This window comes from Lactuca sativa, unplaced genomic scaffold (genome assembly GCF_002870075.4).
Source record: "Lactuca sativa cultivar Salinas unplaced genomic scaffold, Lsat_Salinas_v11 Lsat_1_v11_unplaced_17, whole genome shotgun sequence".
Classification (NCBI taxonomy): Eukaryota; Viridiplantae; Streptophyta; class Magnoliopsida; order Asterales; family Asteraceae; genus Lactuca; species Lactuca sativa.
Genome location: NW_026440209.1, coordinates 26,078 through 49,073, shown reverse-complemented (window position 1 = coordinate 49,073; position 22,996 = coordinate 26,078). Strand labels below are relative to the sequence as shown.

Sequence of the window (22,996 nt, the reverse complement as noted above, 5' to 3'; positions counted from 1 at the left end):
CTTAAGACAATTTAAAACCCAAATGTAATTGGATCTTTTTCTTTATCCATGAACCCAAAACCAATGAAAAATGTCATGTTTGTTGAAGTAAAACCAACAATCTCCAAAAAAAGGCATGTTATACCTATTAATAAAAAAAATAATTAGTATAACAAAACATAAAAGGCATGTTACTCCTATTAATAAATACAAAACAATTAAGAATAAAATATTTGTACTTGTTAGTCTTGTAGGTGGCATCCATCATCATAACCTATGGAAATGCACGCCATATCTCCAATGACATTGGGTGAAAAAAGAACAGATCTTCCAAGGAATTGGTTGTATCATTTGCACGATGGTTAAATATATATCCTTTTGAATGCAAAAATCCGAAGACAACATGCATTTGAATTCGGTCTCCACACTCATATATTCAAAGTTTGTAACACTCATTATAACATGTTTTTACTATAGAAACATTTTTGGAATTTTGTCTCTTCAGCGCCGATAGAATATCTCGTGAGGGGACATTGTTTATCTTCATTTCTTTAATCATTTTTGATTCATTTGGGATTAAGCGCCTTGCATATAGAGCCATGTTATGGATTTATCCTTAAAAAATAAAGGTAGAAAACAGATCTTAAAATAAAGAAAGAAAATATATTCAGAAACGTTCCCTCAAAATTTAATATTTTGAATACGTTAAAAAGAAAAATGAAATATTTTACTTCGTTAGTACAAAAGAAATGTCTGTCTACATAAAAGATACTACATGATCTGTTTATTTACCACTATTAACCAAAGAACAGATAAACTGTAACCTAAAAGATATTTCCACATAAATAAGATCTAAAATTAGAATGGTCCACATCGGAGCAGTAAAAATTCTAATCAAATCTCAATTTCAAGAATGAATTAATTCTCCAATAAAAATGGACTTGATTTACGACAAGAATCAAACATCGACAAGATTGTATTCATGGTGTAGTCTGAGGAAATCTAGCTTACCAAAAATTCATGTTTTCAGTTTATCCTAAATTTGCCTTAGATCTGAAATCAACAAAATTAAATAAGGTTTTATCTTTTATTCATCACTTTGAAAGAAGTGATCTCATGAATCCAGGAGATAAACCCTTCACAATAACCTACTTCATAGGATATGCATTAACAAATAATCATCATATAATAGACTATAAAAAAGAAGAATACATAGAACTTGAAGATGTATTCTCAGAAATAGGACATATCAAAGATAAATAATTTTGTGACATAGATCCTCAAGATAGCTCTTGGGCTTTAGACATAGCAAGAAACAAAAAAGCTTTAGGAGAAAAGCTACCGCCTAGAATCTCAATAGATTCTCTTCATATAGGTGAAATATCCAAATCTTTGGAACCTACTCCAAGATATATACTCAAAAGCATACGAAGTAGGTTTTCTAGAGTTGATAATTTGAATCAAACGATTAGCCAACTAAGCGAAGTAATAAATGAGTATGATAGACCTTCCTCATATTTACAAAAAGGGTAAAGCATTGAGACTTAAAAATCTTGATGATCCTACTCAGAAAAAAGAATATGCTTTTTCTTCTTCAGGAAAAATAGGTGTTCAAACCCTAGCTAACATTTGTAGAGGTTCTATCAGACAACAATTAGCCAATCTAGATTTACGAATTATTATAGACTATTCATTGGTAGAATGGAAAGAATTGGAGGAAGAGGAACCCACAGGGAAACGAATGGGAAGATCGAAAAGTTGGAAGAAGAAAAGATTTTTTGCTTAGACGCATGGAATTGGCTAAGCATTTTATTCGAAAAAATATAGAACCAAAATGGATGGTTTTGCGTCTATTACCAGTTCTTCCTCCTGAGTTGAGACCAATCTATCATATAGATGAGGATAAAATAGTGACCTCGGATATTAATGAAATCTATAGAAGAATTATCTATCGGAATAATACTCTTAAAGATCTATTAACAACAAGTATAGCTACGCCAGAAGAAGTAATAATATCTCAGGAAAAATTGCTACAAGAAGCCGTGGATGCACTTCTTGATAATGGAATCTGCGGACAACCAATGAGGGATGATCATAATAGAGTTTACAAGTCGCTTTCAGATGTAATTGAAGGCAAAGAAGGAAGAGTTCGCGAGACTCTGCTTGGTAAACGAGTCGATTATTCAGGGCGGTCCGTGATTGTCGTGGGCCCTTCACTTTCATTACATCGATGTGGATTGCCTCGCGAAATAGCAATAGAACTTTTCCAGGCATTTGTAATTCGTGACCTAATTAGAAAACATCTTGCTTCGAACATAGGAGTTGCTAAGAGTCAAATTCGGAAAAAAAAACCGATTGTATGGGAAATACTTTAGGAAATTGTGGATGACCATCCTGTATTGCTGAATAGAGCGCCTACTCTGCATAGATTAGGCATACAGGCATTCCTCACCGTTTTAGTGGAAGGGCGCGCTATTTGTTTACATCCATTAGTTTGTAAGGGCTTCAATGCAGACTTTGACGGGGATCAAATGGCTGTTCATGTGCCTTTATCTTTGGAGGCTCAAGCAGAGGCGCGTTTACTTATGTTTTCTCATATGAATCTTTTGTCTCCAACTATTGGGGATCCGATTTCGGCACCAACTCAAGATATGCTTAGTGGACTCTATGTCTTAACGAGTGGAAATCGTCGGGGTATTTGTGTAAATAGGTATAATCCATGTAATCGTAGAAACTATCAAAATGAAGATAATAACTATAAGTATACAAAAAAAAAAGAACCCTTTTTTTGTAATCCCTATGATGCAATTGGAGCTTATCGGAAAAAACGAATCAATTTAGGTAGTCCTTTGTGGCTGCGGTGGCGACTAGATCAACGCGTTATTGCTGCAAGAGAAGTTCCCATCGAAATTCACTATGAATCTGTGGGGACCTATTATGAGATTTATGGACACTATCTAATAGTACGAAGTATAAAAAAAGAAATTCTTTATATATATATTCGAACCACTCTTGGTCATATTTCCCTTTATCGAGAAATAGAAGAAGCCATACAGGGGTTTTGGCAGGGCTGTTGTAATTCTATGCTACCAACGGGAATTCGAGTCTCTCCAAGTTAACTAGGACAATATAAATCAGATTTTCGCAAGATGCTGGTTAAATACACTCAAAATAAATCATTATTTTGGAATTCAAAAAGATATATCAAAAAATAATAAACATTTCAATAAATTTAAGGAAGATTTAAGTCTTGCCCTTCAAAATGGAGGAGAAATTGATAACAATAGAAAAAGTGAACAACATAATAGAACATAACTCAAAACTACTCTAAACTTTTAATAAAATTTCTAAAAAATTCGATGAGTTATGGGCAACTTCTTTTAGTAGATCATCGAATTTTTTAGGAATTTTATTAAAAGTTTCTAGTAGTTTTGAGTTATGTTCTATTATGTTTTTCATTTTTTCTAACTGAGTAATTTTTTTTCAAACGAATTGTTATCAATTTCTCCTCCTTTTTGAAGGGCAATTAAATCTTTCTTAAATTGATTGAAAGGTTTATTATTTTTTGATATATCTCTAGAAATATCTTTTTGAATTACAAAATAATGATTTATTTTGAGCGTATTTAACCAACATCTTGCGACAATCTGATTTATATTGTTACAAAGGTTAGCTAGGGTTTGAATGCCTACTTTTCCTGAATAAGAAAAAGCATATTTTTTTTTCTGAGTAGGATCATCAAGATTTTTAAGTCTCAATGATTAACCCTTTTTGTAAATATGAGGAAGGTCTATCTTACTCATTTATTATTTTCGCTTAGTTGGGTGATCGTTAGATTTAAATTATCAACTCTAGAAGACACTTCTTATAACACCCAGAATCTGAAAGACCAAGAAAAGAAAGGAAAAGCTCTAAGTCATGAGTCAACTCGTCGAGTCCAGGGAGGAACTCGACGAGTCAGAGCGGGATCCGGGGTATTGAGTAAGTGACCGACTCGGCGAGTTGGCTAGTGGACTCGGCGAGTCTGGTCTGGACAAGAAAAACCCTAATTCTAGGGGTTGTGCCCTATTTAAAGAACATTACACCCTTTCCCCAGCCTCTTTACTCCCCTTTTGAGATCAAGAAACCCTAAATCGTGAGTGAGAGTCCTTGGAAGCAATTTGGAGCCTAGATAAGTGATTTTGGTGGAAAAGGGCTTGAAGATCAAGAGGCTTGCTGCAAGGGAGTGGTATAGATCCGGGATCTACTTTAGTTGGAGCATATTTTGGAGGTAATAAGCTGTTGCTTTGGCTTTATTGCAATTAGATCTATCTTATGTTTGAGATTTGGGGCATTTTGGGCATGATTGAGATCCATGTCAAGTTAGAGGCCTAGATCTGAGGTTGCTACCTCAGATCTTGTCACACCCCCGAACCAGACGGCGGAAACGTCCGAGGGCTATTGTGACTCAATTGAATACCATCACAATGAATATACATGAAACATAACATCATACATCACCAAGTATTGAAGTATTACAACTGGTAGCGTTTACATTCAGTACATTGATCCATAACATTACATGCCCAAAAGTAAATTGTTCGATACTAATTAAACAAACAGCAAGACATTACTGAGTACATTTTTCCCTTTCGATTTACCTGTTACCTGAGAATACAAGTATTTTGAAAAACATCAACATATGAAATGTTGGTGAGTTCATAAGTAATGTTTGAAATATAATGTTTTGTATTGTTTTGAAAACCACCAGAAAATTCGATATTTTCTGAAAAGAGCATAGTATAAAAAGTGTGAAGATCCGTAAGTATGCTTGTTTGTTTCTATAAATGTAAAAAAAGGAATTTGTTAAACTTGGTATGCATCTCGTAGGTGTATGAATTGAAAAACCCTAGGAAAACCCGATGTTTTCCTAATACTTTGAATTAAGCATCTTATATTTTGTTATTTTGTTGCGACGTGTGTATTTGATGAGTCCCGGTGACATTGGATTAATTATGGATTGTGAATTGTTATAAACACACATTAATGAAAATGACTAGTTTACAACTATACAATCGATCCCTTAGGCGTCGTTCGTACTGTTCACTTAATCCAACCACCCGACTTCTCATAGCCCCACAACCGAGGAGGAAAAGAGGGTACGAAGCCCTCGATATTTCCATAAGTCGTTCAAGGCTATCGTGAATGCAAAGGGCCCTTAGCCCGACTCGCATTGGTGAATTCTCGACTTCGCTAGCAGTACCAAAGGACCCTTGGGGCCCAACAGCACAAAAGCCGTTGAAAGTCCTTTTACACGGAATTAGCTCATATAAGACCCAACTACATGTAAGCGAGTTTCCTTCGGGCCTAAAGATCATGTCATTGGGCTAGCTAGGCCCAACAAGCACGATTTGAAACTTTCGGGCCCAAAGATGGTGTATCGACGTCTGGTGTATTCCCAAGTGTGTATTGACTTCCCGAAATTTCTGCGTGTGTATTTAAGTAGCGTCGTGTTATTAAGTTCGGATTCGTTATTGATTCGAGACCGAATCAGTTCGTTTGATAACGATTTTGGGTGTTGAAGGTGTATTATATTTCGTCGATAGTCGTGGTACTAGTATTCCATCCTAATAGATTTATTGTTTAAAATCACTAGAATTTTTCTTTTGCAGCCCCTTTCTTTTGGATAAATTTTCAATTTTGGCCCTTTGTATAAAAGAACTTCCGTTTTAGTCCTTAAACCATTTTTCTTGACACTTTAGTATCAAAACTTATTGAAAGGGTATTTTTCAGCTCAAGTTTATTTGAAAAACAGTTTTAGTCCCTCAAGATGAAGTTTTCTCGGCTGAAACCTCAATTTTCGCAATTTTTACATTTTTGGCCCAAAATAGAAATTTTTTGCATCTTTAGTCCCTTTTGAATATGAAAAGTATTTTTAACCCTTGAAATGGACTTGGAGCACTAGTAGTCCTCTGTTTTACAGAAAAATACAGATTCAGCCCCTCTAGTTTGAAAGTCTCGCAATTTGGGCCTTGTTGGGCCGAAAAGTGCATTTTTGGCCCATTAGGTTTAAAAATTTCCATTTTAGTCCTTCAAAAGAGTAATTTTCCAGAAAATACATTTTTGAAACTCTTTTAACTCATCTCAACCATCAGAATTTGTATTTTGACATTTTGGGCCCTTTAACTTTATATTTTTAACATTTAAAGTCCAAAAATGGGATTTTAGCCCAAAGGAGTTCATATTAACCAACTTGGTTATTTTTCTAGAGTTGATTTATATGAAATAATATGATTTATACTTATTTCATTCAACATAATGTATATCTCGGTTTTGAGTTCCTTTTTGACTAGATCCAACACCATAATCACATAAGAACATGTAAATAAACATAGAAATCACACAAAGCATACATACACTCATAGATCTACACATTTGCTTGTATTCTCCCCCAAAAAAACTTATAAAAACTGAAAAATAGGGGGTATGAAGCTCACCTTTGGGTGTGGTTTCGGTTTTGGAGAAGAGATGGAAAGAAATGAGGTGATTTTCGGCCCTAGCAACCTTTCCTTGAAGATCTCGAGTTTAGGAGCTTCTAAGGTGCAAGATCACAAGATTGAATGAATTTAGAAGAGATTTTTACAAAGTGAAGGGAGTTAGATCATAAGTTAGCCATTAACTTACCTTAGATGATGAATCACTTTATGAAGATCCTTAAGCTTCTAGCCAAATTTTCAAGATCTTGGATGGAGAGAGTGGGTGATTCTTGAGTAATTTAGAGAGTGTTTTTGTGAGGTGTGTGTGTGTGTGCTCTCGGCCGAAACAAGAAGGGAGGGAAGGAGTGAGAAGCTTGACAAGATTGTTGCATGGAGATATGTGTGTTGCATGGAAAACCTAAGGACAAAAATGAGGTGTCATGAAATAAGTCAACTCTTCCTTTTCTTTTGGGCTTGTCTTGGGCCGAGAATAAAGAGAGGAGAGAAAGGATTTTTGGGCTTTTTGCCACTAAGCCCATATTAGAGTTAGGTTGAATGATTGTTGGCCTTATAAAATATAAGTGTGATTTTTATGCTTTATTAGGCTAGATTAGGTTAATTATGGTCCATAGTAGTTCATATAATTGATTTATTTCATTCTAGGCCCAATATGGCCCAAAATGTTGGAAATAAATGAAAGTGGGTCCAATTAGAGCCCATTTAAGGTTCTAAGCCCAAGATAGCCAAGTTGGAAGCTTATTGGCCCCTTGGGCCCAATAAGGAAGTCCTAGTCCAAAATGGACCTACACAAGAACTTCTAGGGTTTCCAATTACTTGTTGACTATTTGAAATGCTTGTATGGTGTACTTGATTGAAATTTTGTTGCCATGAAGTAAGTATCTTACATGCTCTTAAGTTTTTGATTCAATATTTTACTTGAGTGTTGTGATTACAAGACACAAAATTTCTAGTTGTGACATCTAGACTTGGGATGGTCCAGAAGGTCATAAAGTTTATGTCAATAAGTTATTGGTGAATCCTCTTTGTCTTAAACCCTAGCCCTAAAGTGTTTTTGGCCTTTAGCTCCTTAGTTTCACGTAAAGTTTGCAACTTTATGTGGGGGATAGACTGTTGAAGAGTGGGTCTATGGATTGGAGCCCCTACATGGCTCGAAAAGCCACTGTATGGATTGAGATCTAAAGAGACTCGGCGAGTCACAGGGGTGTACTCGGCGAGTTTTATAAATATGAGCGTGGACTCGGCGAGTTGGAAGAACGACTCAGCGAGTTTGTTGAAGATTGCCTTGGACTCGGCGAGTTTGGCCGCAAAATCTCAACCTTTTCTGGTTAAGACGCAGATCAGTGAGTTGAGTGGTGACTCAACGAGTTGGACAGGATGGTACTCAGAGATTGTTGAACTCAACGAGTCTTTGGGTGACTCGGCGAGTTGAGTCGTATTTGGTGAGTTTCTGAGCTTAGGGACTCGGCGAGTCTATGAGTTGACTCAGTGAGTCGAGTCAACTGGAAGGTTGACTTTGACCAGGACTTTGACTTTGACCAGAGTTGACTTAGTTTGACTTCTAGAGTTCAGTTTGGAACTAAGTGTTATATTGATAATAGTAGCTCGAGGAGCTAGTGGAGCAGCGGTTGAGAAAGTTGTCGGACAACGGCCAAAGGGTTATCAGCAACGTTCAGCAGTGCATGTGAGTTTCCCTTTGTGTGAATGGGTCTACCGCCACAATGTCGGCCCATGTAGTTATGAGTAGGAAGACCCGCGAGTTAGCCCTAGGCATAATATTCTAGTATGACATTAGGGACTAAGGTCCAATGTTAGCGGGCGAGTGCCCAAGGAATGGTTTGTATGATAGTTATACTTGTTGTCTGTGTGATACATGTATGTGCCTGGTAGGGAGGTGAGTGTGGGCGAGGTCCTGTATCTCACCAATAGCAGAGTGTGGACGGTGTTCCATACCTCATTATTAGTAGAGCAGGGGCGAGGCCCAAGTGAGGAAAAGAGTGAGTGTGGGCTGGGCCTGTATCTCACTGTCAGTAGGGGCGTGGACGGGGTTCCATGATTCTTCAGTAGTAGGACAGGGGCAAGGCCCAAGATAGGCGAGGCCTTAGTACAGTAATCCAGTAGAGTATGTTAGTTATGTGTTGTGATATGATTGTATGTTAGTATATGTTAGCGGGTGGGGCCCGGAGACAGGCGGGGCCTAAGGAAAACAGATCTGTACGCCAAGCGGGGCTCGAAGCCAGGCGGGGCCTGGTAATGGACGGGGTCTGATAGCGGGCGAGACCCAATGCAGCGGACTGGAGCCTAGTATGTGGTTATGTGCACAATGTTATGTATGTCATGTATGGATCAGTAGATATGTGTGGTATGTGGTAGGTTAGGGAAACTCACTAAGCTTCATGCTTACGGTTTTCAGTTTTGGTTTCAGGTATTTAGTTTTCAGAAGAGGAGCTCGGGAGGGTTGTAGTGCACACACCATGACAAGTTAGCCTGGGATGTTTACTCTGATAATTAAGCAAGTGTTTTGGAAATTAAACTATAATTTGTCATATAAACCCTTTTTGTATGTTTGAATGACTTAACATTATGAATTAGTAATGTTTTAAAAGAAATTTTTGGACTCGAAATTTGGGATGTTACACTTCTTATGCTTTTGAGTATATCACTTGGAGTAGGTTCTAGGGATTTGGATATATCACCTATATGATGAGAATCTATTGAGATTCTAGGTGGTAGCTTTTCTCCTAAATCTTTTTGTCTTTTTTTTTGCTATGTTTAAAGCCCAAGAGCTATCTTGAGGATCTATGTCACAAAGTTGTTTATCTTTGACATGTCTTATTTATGATAATATGTAACACCCCAAATTTCAAATATAAATATAACTTAACATAGTCCCAAAACTTCCAAAAATCAAGATTCAAATACTAAAGTAATTATTAATAATAATAGCGGAAGCAATTAGAAATTTAATTAAACACTTGGTGCGCCACGTCTTCCTCAAAACTTGTCGCCTTCTTCAAGTCTGAACCTTATCCTTTCCATTCCCGCTGCCACTTGCTACGTAATTTCCTGGATTGCGTGCATTTAAAGATTCTAATGGGTAAGCCTAGGGCCTAGTGAATTCGTGGTTTTCATGCATATTGACGTCAATAAAATAAAAATAATGCAACAATTTATCAATATAAATCTTTTCATTTCTTTCCACCCTTGGTGACACATTAGGGAACTACTGTCACTTTCAGGGAACGAGTCCCTCCGCCGGGCACAACAAATATGCTTACGGCTAGATAAACAGAGCGTAAGCTCTCCGCCGCGTACTAACACCTCGTACGACGACTAATAATAAGACCGTGTAAATACACCTGTTCCCTATATGTCACCCACCATTTTCACCCTTTTATATGAAATAATTCACAAAATTTCACACAAATATTCATAGCAATAACAACAGTAGCATATAATTGCAAATAATTTAGAATCAACTTTTCATGCAAACAACCACAAAATTCACACGAAACTCACCTTATTGGCTGTTAGGACTTAACCGGAGCTTGCCGCGCCACTCACACCCTACATTCCACCAACAAATATTTTCTAAGACTATAATCCTATCAAACATCCCATGCTTCCATTTTGGTTCAACCATCAACATCATTCGACCATCGTTAATTATGACACGCGTAATAACTCTTTTAGAAGATTATAATACTTCCCGTTAAAAATGCTCTAGAATAATAAATAATCAATAATTAAATAAGTGAGTGACGTTAAAATACTTGAAGGGATTATTTGTAATATCCGAAATTATTTTGAACTATATTATACCAAAGTGTAGGGCTAAAACCGAACTATGTTAAATCCTACAACTTCAAAAGAATTGGTAAGTTTATAAAACTCAGGGGTTCTATCTGAAAATTTCAGCTTCCTATATGATAGTGTCAAATAAATAGTTTTAAAAGTTGAGGGGCTAATACTGTATTTTCATATTTGAAAAGAAAATGGCATATACATCGATTTGCAAAAAAAAAATGTACAGTTTGCTTCGCTGTAATCACCATTTTTTTTCTAACCACATGAAAAAGTAAACAAATTATCAATAATATTAAACTCTTTTTTATTTCTAAAAGCTACAGCACACGTTGACCCTCCATACCCGAACTAGCTTTCTTCCTCACCCGACACTCTTGTTTTCTTCCTTTTCTGCCATTTTTATTAAACTGGAAAGCTTTGAAAAATCTTGTAAAATTTAATTGTAAAATCACCATTAAGCATCTCCACTTCTTGTTATCAATAAAATTTAACAAATAAACTCACAATCATACAAATTTCAGGGTTCATTATACCAAAAGTTTCATTCCTAAGATTTTTATCAAATTGCTATTGGTTTGATCGAATTGAGACTGTAGGTTGAACCAAAATACGTTTACCATGCATATACATCAATCTAAGCTATTATATTAAGCTTAATTCGAATAATCATACCTTAATTTCTAAGAAAACTCTGAAATCCTTCACAACCTTCTACCTCCGATTTCTTCCTCGATTCTTCACCCTTTTTCGAAATTCCAATGGGGTTTCCAATTGATTTCTCAAGCTATATATATCACCTAAGTCTACAACTGGTGCAGCCCTTTCATTTGCTCAAATTTACAGCCCTAATGAAGATGACGGTTTTTGCCATTAATCCCCATAATTCTCCACTAATTACCTCATTATTCCTTGAATTTAATCCTTTTATTATGATGATATAATCTAATTACATATATATTTCTACATCTTAAATTTAAGTTATCACAAACTTCCCTCCTTAAAGGAATTTCGTCCTCGGAATTTGAATTAAGCAAACAAATGAGGGTATTTAGTTTTCATATCTCGCTTGGTCTCCCATGTTGCATCCGAACCTTTATGATACTTCCACTGAACTTTCACCAGTGGTATCTCCACATTCCTTAACTTTCTGACCTTTCGATCTATAATCACAACGGGTTCTTCTGTATATCGTAGCTTCTCATCAACCTTAATTTCTTGAAGTGGCACTTCCATGGCGGTATCCGCTAGACACTTCTTTAGATTAGAGACATGGAATGTGCTATGAATGCCCTGCATTTCCCTTGGTAGCTCCAATCGATAGGCTACCTGTCCAACTCGTTCCTTAATTATAAAGGGTCCAACGTAGCGAGGACTTAACTTCCCCCGCTTACCAAAACGAACAATGCCCTTCCATGGGGACACCTTTAACATAACTTTATCACCGACCTGAAACATTATTGGCTTTCTCCGCTTATCTGCATAACTTTTCTGCCGATCCTGAGCAACCTTAATGTTATCCCTAATCACCTGGATTTTGTCGGTAGTTTGCTGAACAAGTTCAGGTCCAGCCAACTGTTTCTCCCCCACCTCATTCCAACATAATGGAGTTCTACACTTCCTGCCATATAGAGTCTCATATGGTGCGACTTTTATACTTGCATGATAGCTGTTGTTGTAGGCAAACTCAATTAACGGCAAATGAGTTTCCCACGACCCTCCAAAATCAATAACACAAGACCTTAACATGTCTTCCAAGGTCTGTATTGTCCGTTCACTTTGGCCATCTGTTTGCGGGTGGTATGCCGTGCTCAATTTTACTCGAGTACCCATTTCTCGTTGGAAGCTACCCCAAAATGTCGACGTAAAACGACTATCCCGATCCGAAATAATAGATAATGGAACTCCATGCAGTTTCACTATCTCGTCAACGTATAATTTAGCTAGCCTTTCTAACGGGTACGTCTCCTTAATCGGAAGGAAGTGTGCCGATTTGGTTAATCTATCCACAACTACCCAAATCGCGTCATAACCTTTTGGTGTCTTTGGTAACTTAGTCACAAAGTCCATTGTGATGTGATCCCATTTCCACACTGGAATCTCCATTGACTGTAACTGACCGTATGGCCTTTGGTGTTCAGCCTTCACCTTCAAGCACGTCAAACACCTTTCAACAAAATAGGCTATATCCTTTTTCATACCAGGCCACCAGTAAGATTTTCGTAAGTCTTGATACATCTTGTTTGTTCCCGGATGGATTGAGTACTTTGACATGTGCGCTTCCTTGAGAAGTAAGTTACGCACTTCACCCACTCGTGGTACCCAAACCCTTCCTTGGAAACACTTCAAGCCACGACTATCCTTTTCCAATGATTGTATTACTCCCGCCACCCTTTCACTTTTCCATTTCTCTTCCTTCGAGGCCTCCTCTTGATTCTTTCTCAAATCATCTAGTAAGCTGGTGGTTATGCTAATCTTCATCATTCGAATCTTAGGTGGTTCTCTTCTTTCCTTACGACTTAGTGCATCAGCTACCACATTTGCCTTCCCCGGATGATATAATATCTCACAGTCGTAATCTTTTAATAGTTCCATCCACCGTTGCTGTCTCATGTTCAGATCTTTCTGATCGAACAGGTATTTCAAACTCTTGTGATCAGTGAAGATCTGACACCTTGTCCCATACAAATAGTGTCTCCAAATCTTTAAAGCGAACACTACTGCAGCCAACTCCATATCATGTGTTGGGTATTTACGCTCGTGAACCTTTAACTGTCGTGAGGCATAAGCAATCACCTTACCGTTTTGCATCAAAACACACCCCAAACCTAACTTGGATGCATCACTATAAACAACAAAGCCATCATTGCCTTCTGGTAAAGATAATACTAGTGCACTGCTAAGCTTTTCCTTTAAGACGTTAAAGGCATTATCTTGCTCTGGCTTCCATTCGAACTTCACATTTTTCCTTGTCAGGGTAGTTAGCGGTGCAGCTATGCGCGAGAAGTCTTGTATAAACCGTCTATAGTATCCTGCCAACCCAAGAAAACTTCGAACTTCTAATGGGGTCCTTGGTGGTTCCCACTTTTCAATCGCCTCAATCTTTGCTGGGTCCACCTTGATACCTTGTTCGTTTACAACATGTCCCAAAAATTGGACTTCCCGAAGCCAAAACTCGCACTTTGAAAATTTGGCAAATAATTTTTCTTTCCTCAATAAACTAAGTGTTAGCCGCAGATGTTGCTCATGGTCTGCCTTACTTTTAGAGTATATCAATATGTCATCGATAAAGACGATTACAAACTTGTCTAGGTATGGCTTGCACACCTGGTTCATCAGATCCATGAATGCAGCTGGTGCATTGGTCAAACCAAATGGCATTACTAAAAACTCGAAATGACCATACCTAGTTCGAAAGGCTGTTTTCGACACATCTTCTTCTCTGACTTTCAGCTGGTGATACCCTGACCGTAAATCGATCTTTGAGAAGTAACTTGCCCCCTGGAGTTGATCGAATAGGTCATCAATTCTCGGTAATGGATACCGGTTCTTTATAGTCACCTTGTTTAACTCCCTGTAGTCAATGCACATTCGCATTGTCCCATCCTTCTTCTTGACGAATAGTACTGGTGCACCCCACGGTGAGGTACTGGGCCGAATAAAACCCTTGCCGAGCAAATCTTGCAACTGAGTCATCAACTCCTTCATTTCGGTTGGTGCTAACCGATAGGGCGCACGAGCTATCGGTGCTACTCCTGGGGTAAGATCGATTCGAAACTCCACTTGCCTATCCGGTGGCAAGCTAGTTAGGTCATCAGGGAACACATCTTGGAACTCGCGTACAACTGGTATATGTGTTATTCCAGGCTTGTCCTTCTTAGAATCGAGAACATATGCCCAATAACTTTGACACCCTTTCTTTAGATAACGAGTTGCCTTAGTCACTGATATCAAAATAGAGTCCTTAATTCGCCGATCACCGTAAATTTTTACCATTCCTTTTTCTGGCATCCAAACTTGAACAATCCTATTTTCACAATCTATAATCGCTTGGTTTTTTGACAACCAATCCATCCCTATAACAATATCAAAATCACCTAGGGCTATAGGTAATAATTTTAATGGTAGCACACTACCTTCGATTTTGATAGAGCAATCATCATATTCCTCTCTTACTACTACCCAATGATCGTCAGCAGTTTCAATTTCTAAGGCATGTTCTAGAGTCTTTGCATTTCTACCCAGGTTTTTGCAAAAAGTAGAAGACACAAAAGATCTATTTGCACCAGAATCAAATAACACCCTAGCATGAACTGAGTTTACTAGGAAAGTACCTGTCACCACATCCGGGGTCTCCTGAGCCGTCATGCGAAAAGCTCTAGCTTTTGTTCTACCAGTGTCAGCCTTTTTATCCGTCGACCGATTGTCTGTTATCCTGCCTTGATTGTTGTTACCTTTACTCTGAGGACATTCCGACTTAATGTGGTTAGGGGAACCACACCCGTAACATACCCTTCCTGTCTTACATTCTGTGGCTATGTGCCCTGGCTTACCACACTTGTAGCAAACTTTCTGATTCATGTTACACCCCCCCTTATGATAACGGTTACATTTCGGACATTGCTTTACTCCAGAGCTTTGATCAACCTTACGTTCTTGCCCTGAAGTCTTGCCTTTCTTCGAATCATTATTTGTACCCTCCCATTTTCTTTTCCCCAAAGCCCTGTCTTCACCTTGACGATTCTTCTCACGTTCACGACCTTCTGCAGCATCAACAGCAGACTGGAAAGTACCCGGTTTCTGAATTTGCACAAATTCACGGATAGCTGTTCTCAATCCCCAAATATAGCATTCCACCCTTCTTTCTTCCGTAGATACGTAAAATTCGGCAAACCTAGCCTTCTCCGTGAGCTTTGTGGTGTACTCCCTCACAGTCATATTCCCCTGCTCCAACCTTAAAAATTCTTCCTCCAACTGTTTAACCGCTGTACGAGGGCAAAATTTTTCTTTAAAAATTCTTAGGAAATCATCCCATGACATATTCTTGGCTGCCTCATGCCCCCTAACCTCCTTCACCATGCCCCACCAATGTATTGCCTCCCCTTTTAGCATTGTCGCAGCATAAATCACCTTGTCCTCATCCGCACACTTGCTAGTATCGAATGTTCCCTCAATCTCCATGATCCATGTTGATGACAAAACGGGATCAATCTCTCCGTTAAAAATGGGTGGCTTGCAGTTCATGAACGTCTTGTAACTACAACCCCGCCGATCGTGGTTGCCATGATGCCTTGTGGGTTGTGCAATACTTGGTTTACGACTCATATTTGGTGTACTGTAATCGTAGTCCTCTTCACCTCCACCCAAGTTACCTTCATACTCACCCATTATTGCTTCTCGTGCCTGAGCAATTACATCCGGTAAGGTGTCTCGAATTGCTCGAGCAATCTCATCAGCCAACTCCTCTCTAGTGATCGTGTTTGCCGCACGACCCCTTCCACGACCTCGACCTCGACCGCGGTGGGATCCAGAGCTACCATGGGCCGATTGTACAGGTATCGGTGCTGTAACAACACCTCGGCCTCTTCCTTTACCCCTTCCTCTTCCTTGGCCCCGTCCACGACTAGCATTCGGGTTCAGTGGGGTTTCTGGAACATCTCCTGGTGCTCTAACATAAGCTCCAATTGGGATGCGCTCTTCCTCCGGAGTGACCCTAGTGAACCTCCCAGATCTTCGTGAAGACATATCAACTACATATTTATGTTTATAACACAATAAGTATAACAAACATAAATTTTATTCCAAAAACTTCAAAAATAGGCATACGTCTTGTTCACATCAAGTCACTCAAGCCAACAACCAAGAGAAATAATAAAAAAAAAAGAAACAAAAAAGACAAATCATTGCACTCCTACTTTCTAATTTTTAAAAACGATGTCATCATATTTCAATATTCTCTTTCCCTCCTTCAAGTACTTCCTTATCTTTTTAGCTTTTCGATCTCCGGGACCACTTTGAATGACCAACACCTCGGCCTGAGGTGGTTCTCTTCCAACCACCTTATCTAGTAATCCGTAAGTCGTGGCCTTGGCTTGTTTTGCCCAAGCCACAAACCCTTCCCACAACTTAGTGATAGTCAGTTTCCTTAGCTCTGACACCTCCTGTTCCAACCTTTGTATCTTGCGTTTACTTTTCATAGCAGCATCAACCCTTATTTGGTTCTCCTGTACGAGCCTTGACCTATGTTCATCTATCTCTTCAATCTTTCTTTTTAAACTGTGAATCTCGAGCTGTGCCTGTGGCATTTCATCTTTATAAAGTCGCTCCCCGTAGGTACCAGGACTAGTTGGCGTGTACTCCACATAAGGCATATGGAACGTTTCGTATCTTTGCTCCGCATGGTACTCCACGTGATTTCCCTCGGATTCCTCCTCGGGGTCTTCTTCGGGCTCCTCCTCAGGATCTTCTTCGGGCTCCTCCTCAGGATCTTTGTAACAACTCAAATTTTTCAAGCAAATTTTTATTTTTAAAACATAATTATTCCATTAAAAACAGGGCATAAATAGTATAATCATTCGGTCAATACAATTATTCAAACTCCCAAGATCATAAAACAATCTTCAGTGTGTATCGATCATGCCGGCGCCTTCCCACGGTCCTCGCTAGTACCTGAAATACATGCACGACAACTGTAAGCATAAATGCTTAGTGAGTTCCCCAATATACACTTACACACATACGCCTTTCCAGGCCCTGACCTTCCGGTCCTCATATCAACGCCTTCCGGCCCATATATAAATGCCTTCCGGCCCACATATCATACATAGCATACATAACAATTAACTTACCACATATAGCATACATATCACATAACATATCCGACCTTCCGGTCATACAGTCAAACCCTTCCGGGTATAGTATAGTGAGAAGACTCACCTCGTAAATGCTGAAACTAGCAACTCCTGAAATCACTCGTGCACAAACCAACGAGCTACAACCCTCCTATAACATTACATAACTCATTAGCACTCATATCATCTAAGTGTGACTATCCCTAAGAAGTCAGACTTAGGTCAACTCTGGTCAACGGTCAACTCGACTGGACTCGGCGAGTCCCATGGCGACTCGGCGAGTCTAGACGTCTTTCAACTTTCTGAGATTCCTTATCTGCTCGTCGAGTACCCTCCTCGACCCGACGAGTTACTCCTGGAAGAATCGCGGGGCCACCCCGACTCCACTCGCCGAGTCTGAAGAACAACTCGGCGAGTCCCAGTACATCTTCAAGCTACTCGCCGAGTCTGAAGAACAACTCGGCGAGTCCATGCCATGCAGACGAGTAACTGCTTCCTGAATCACGTATGGCCCCAAGGTATACAACCATGGGACCCTCTGGACATCTAAACATCTCATTACTGGGGGTAAAAGCGTTTGGGTAACAACATAATAACCCATCTAATCCCTAAATGGGTTTCATAAACCCTAAACTCATAGACACATCAAGATAACAGATTTTGGTCCGAGTATTACCTGAGAACGTTCCTTCTGTGTTCCCCAAACCTCAGAACTTGATCCTCCTTGATATTCCTTTGGCCAATTTCTTCTTCTTCTTGCCTAGCAAGTTCCTCCAAGTTCCAATAGCTTTCTCTCTTGCCCTAGACGTCCACAACAATTAGGATCCCTTTCAATCGATCAAAAGACTGCAAATGACGGCCTAAGAGGCGTTATATACGATTCAAACTGAACGGTTAGGGTTTCTGCTGCACAGCGTCGACTCGCCGAGTCCATGCCTGGACTCGTCGAGTCCCGTCGCGATCCCGCGACCAAGTCTGCGATCCTACTCGGCGAGTCTAGGCTCCAACTCGCCGAGTCCCCCTTTAAATCACCCCAAAAACATAATTTAATAATACCTGAGGTTCCGGGCTGTTACAATCTTCTTCGGGCTCCACCTCGGATTCCACATCCTCGTCTTCTTCATCCCGTTCAGAGAGGCTGAGTGGGGTCGTTGGTTCCAGATTGCCTTCCGAGTCAGAGAGCTCTGACTCGGCCTTCAACTTCTCGTGGGGAAGTAACCCACTAGTACCCTCAACTGACACCCCACCATCGACGATTGCCTTTCCATGATCCATAGTACCTACAAACGAGACGCATTCCAGATTAGGCGATGTACCGCTCCTCCCGTTTAAGCTTAGGCGTTTAAACAACGACTAATCTGCTTAAACCACGCTCTGATACCAACTTGTAACACCCCAAATTTCAAATATAAATATAACTTAACATAGTCCCAAAACTTCCAAAAATCAAGATTCAAATACTAAAGTAATTATTAATAATAATAGCGAAAGCAATTAGAAATTTAATTAAACACTTGGTGCGCCACGTCTTCCTCAAAACTTGTCGCCTTCTTCAAGTCTGAACCTTATCCTTTCCATTCCCGCTGCCACTTGCTACGTAATTTCCTGGGTTGCGTGCATTTAAAGATTCTAATGGGTAAGCCTAGGGCCTAGTGAGTTCGTGGTTTTCATGCATATTGACGTCAATAAAATAAAAATAATGCAACAATTTATCAATATAAATCTTTTCATTTCTTTCCACCCTTGGTGACACATTAGGGAACTACTGTCACTTTCAGGGAACGAGTCCCTCCGCCGGGCACAACAAATATGCTTACGTCTAGATAAACAGAGCGTAAGCTCTCCGCCGCGTACTAACACCTCGTACGACGACTAATAATAAGACCGTGTAAATACACCTGTTCCCTATATGTCACCCACCATTTTCACCCTTTTATATGAAATAATTCACAAAATTTCACACAAATATCCATAGCAATAACAACAGTAGCATATAATTGCAAATAATTTAGAATCAACTTTTCATGCAAACAACCACAAAATTCACACGAAACTCACCTTATTGGCTGTTAGGACTTAACCGGAGCTTGCCGCGCCACTCACACCCTACATTCCACCAACAAATATTTTCTAAGACTATAATCCTATCAAACATCCCATGCTTCCATTTTGGTTCAACCATCAACATCATTCGACCATCGTTAATTATGACACGCGTAATAACTCTTTTAGAAGATTATAATACTTCCCGTTAAAAATGCTCTAGAATAATAAATAATCAATAATTAAATAAGTGAGTGACGTTAAAATACTTGAAGGGATTATTTGTAATATCCGAAATTATTTTGAACTATATTATACCAAAGTGTAGGGCTAAAACCGAACTATGTTAAATCCTACAACTTCAAAAGAATTGGTAAGTTTATAAAACTCAGGGGTTCTATCTGAAAATTCCAGCTTCCTATATGATAGTGTAAAATAAATAGTTTTAAAAGTTGAGGGGCTAATACTGTATTTTCATATTTGAAAAGAAAATGGCATATACATCGATTTGCAAACAGGTAATAAAAAAAATGTACAGTTTGCTTCGCTGTAATCACAATTTTTTTTCTAACCACATGAAAAAGTAAACAAATTATCAATAATATTAAACTCTTTTTTATTTCTAAAAGCTACGGCACACGTTGACCCTCCATACCCGAACTAGCTTTCTTCCTCACCCGACACTCTTGTTTTCTTCCTTTTCTGCCATTTTTATTAAACTGGAAAGCTTTGAAAAATCTTGTAAAATTTAATTGTAAAATCACCATTAAGCATCTCCACTTCTTGTTATCAATAAAATTTAACAAATAAACTCACAATCATACAAATTTCAGGGTTCATTATACCAAAAGTTTCATTCCTAAGATTTTTATCAAATTGCTATTGGTTTGATCGAATTGAGACTGTAGGTTGAACCAAAATACGTTTACCATGCATATACATCAATCTAAGCTATTATATTAAGCTTAATTCGAATAATCATACCTTAATTTCTAAGAAAACTCTGAAATCCTTCACAACCTTCTACCTCCGATTTCTTCCTCGATTCTTCACCCTTTTCGAAATTCCAATGGGGTTTCCAATTGATTTCTCAAGCTATATATATCACCTAAGTCTACAACTGGTGCAGCCCTTTCATTTGCTCAAATTTACAGCCCTAATGAAGATGACGGTTTTTGCCATTAATCCCCATAATTCTCCACTAATTACCTCATTATTCCTTGAATTTAATCCTTTTATTATGATGATATAATCTAATTACATATATATTTCTACATCTTAAATTTAAGTTATCACATAATACATCTTCAAGTTTTATGTATTCTTCTTTTTTATAATCTATGCTATGATGACTATTTGTTAATGCATATCCTATGAGGTAGGTTATTGTGAAGGGTTTATCTCCTGGATTCATGAGATCACTTCTTTCAAAGTGATGAATAAAAGATAAAACCTTATTTAATTTTGTTGATTTTAGATCTAAGGCAAATTTAGGATAAACTGAAAACATGAATTTTTGGTAAGCTAGATTTCCTCAGGCTACACCAAGAATACAATCTTGTCGATGCTTAATTCTATCATCAATCAAGGCCATTTATATTGGAGAATGAATTCCTTCTTGAAATTGAGATGTGATTGGAATTTTTACTGCTCCGATGTGGACCATTCTAATTTTAGATCTTATTTATGTAGGAATATCTTTTAGGTTACAATTTATTTGTTCTTTGGTTAATAGTGGTAGATAAACAGATAATGTAGTATATTTTATGTCGACATAAATTTCTTTTGTACTAATGAAGTAAAATATTTCATTTTTCTTTTTAACGTATTCAAAATATTAAATCTTGAATGAACGTTTCTGAATATATTTTCTTTCTTTATTTTAAGATCTGTTATCTCAATTTTTTGAAAGAAGTTCTTGTTTAATCATTAGTCTTCCTTGAAAACCATCTTCATTTTCAACGAAGCTTAACGAATGATCTGAAAGGTTGCTCTTCAGAATCTCCTGTACCTTTATTTTTTAAGGATAAATCCATAACAAGGATCTGAAGGTTGTTCGCCAGAATTAAAATCTTTATCAACAAGGTTTTCAGTTTTTCAGCAAATGACAAAATCTTTGGTAATGAATATGATGCCAATGAGAAGACCTTAATCTATAGCAAGTATAACAAAGAGATTTCTCCGGCCGATGAACAACTGTGCTTAGCCTTCCAAAACTGTGCTTAGACTTGCGGATTAGGTCGTACGCAGCGCGCACTTATGAGTAAGTGCAGTGTACTCATGCAGAATGCATGATCGCGAATAGCCAGCTAGTACGTTGGGCATACGTGTGGTACGCCTGGCGTACTAGCCCAGACTCCAAACCCTAATTCCATGGGTTGCTCCTTATATAAAGAACATTAAGTCCTCTTTTGGTTACCCTTATCATCCTCCAAACCTTCCCTAAACCCTAATCCTAAGTTTGGGTGATTGTGTGAGCCTTGCAAGTTCATTTAGGTGTTTTTGGTGCTTTTAGTTAAAGAAGGAAACTAGAGAAAAAGGAGTGGGTGTTAGCAAGCTTGTAGATCTAGAAAACTTCCCTCCCTATGCATCATTTTCATGTATAAAGTTTGTATCTTGGAAAGCATTTCATTAGATCTCCATGTTCGAATTTTTAATAGTATTGTCCCCAAAGATTAGACCTTTATGAGTTTGGGGTACTCCAGGGGTTTATAGCTGTTCTTTCATGTATTATGGGACTTGTGGATTCACAAAAATGGTTCCTTGATCATTCCTTTTGGTTCATGCATGAATAAAGTAGCTTAGAGTGCATTAGAAGCTGAAGATTTTTATATTGAGTCCTCCCTAACCATGAAAAGGCAAGGTTTTGAAAACCGGATAGGAGACTGAACCGATCGTCTTACCGGTTCGATGGTTCAGGTGGTCCAACCGGTCGGACCGGTCTCAAAAACCGGAAAAACCGGATGATGCATAATTATATTTAATTAAATAAAAAATACAAAAAACGAAAAAAATAAATATTTTTTAAAATTTCCGGTTTTGACCGGTTCAACCGGACCGGTTTTTACTGGTTCACATGAATACCGGTTTTTTAGCATTAAAGAACCGGATCCGCGACCGGTTCCCGGTTGAACCGGCCGGTCCGGTCCGGTTTTCAAAACATGGTGAAAAGGCTTAAAGCCAACAACTTTATGGATTAAGACATCGTACATTGGTCAGATATGTGGTTGGGTTGGTTGTCTTAATGGATTAAGACACTAACTTAGTGGAAATAGAGGCAAACGGAGTACGTCGGGCTTACTATTGGCTACGCACAACGTAGCTTAATACTTCCCTGATGAAAGCTGGCCCTGTTGTACACCCTGCGTAAAGATTGGTACACTCAGCGTACTCGTTGAGCGTTGGCTTTCGTTGGCTTTGACCTTTGGTCAATATTTAGGGTTTTTAGACCATGTGAAGGGTAAAATGGTCCTTTTACCCTTAGAAGGATTAGCCGTGGGATTTGGATTTGCAAGTGAGTTTTTGGACCTTAATTATTAATTAGAGTTAATTATTTTGTTATCTAGGCGGAGTGTAGATCCGAAAGTTCAGGTGCTAGATTTTCGTGTCGTAGTATCTGGTGAGTCTCCTCACTTACTCTTACCTACTTACTCTTACCTGGGTGTTAGGATAGCTGTACTTATGATAACCAACATGGTCTAGCTATTATGGTTATGTTATGCTATTTATATGTGACTGGGCCTGCTGATGCCTGATAGCTAACAGGGTTGCTGATAACCCATCGGGCGTGTTGTTAGCTCATTGGGACTGTTAATAGTTCTCAAGGTTGCTGATAACCCATAATTG

The 22,996-nt window shown here is 38.5% G+C and overlaps 1 protein-coding gene and 1 pseudogene across 1 annotated transcript; one reads left to right on the top strand and one right to left on the bottom strand.

Moving 5' to 3' along the window:
• The first annotated feature begins 1,471 nt into the window (after positions 1-1,471).
• LOC128129513 (DNA-directed RNA polymerase subunit beta'-like) lies at positions 1,472-3,113 on the top strand (annotated as a pseudogene).
• Positions 3,114-16,174: 13,061 nt separating this feature from the next.
• Positions 16,175-18,382, bottom strand: LOC111891124 (ribosome biogenesis protein ERB1-like). Its single transcript, XM_023887208.2, has 2 exons — positions 18,184-18,382; positions 16,175-16,743 (listed from the first exon to the last, which is right to left on the bottom strand). Exons 1-2 carry the CDS (start codon positions 18,380-18,382, stop codon positions 16,175-16,177), a joined length of 768 nt encoding a protein of 255 aa, XP_023742976.2.
• Positions 18,383-22,996: the final 4,614 nt, after the last annotated feature.

What these genes read in the sequence shown, in the direction of transcription:
- LOC111891124 (XM_023887208.2), bottom strand. Translation starts at nt 18,382, where the DNA reads ATGGATCATGGAAAGGCAATCGTCGATGGTGGGGTGTCAGTTGAGGGT. An exon ending in GGTGGAGCCCGAAGAAGATT is followed by an intron (nt 16,744 to 18,183) that starts GTAACAGCCCGG and finishes GTTGTTACAAAG; the next exon opens with ATCCTGAGGAGGAGCCCGAA.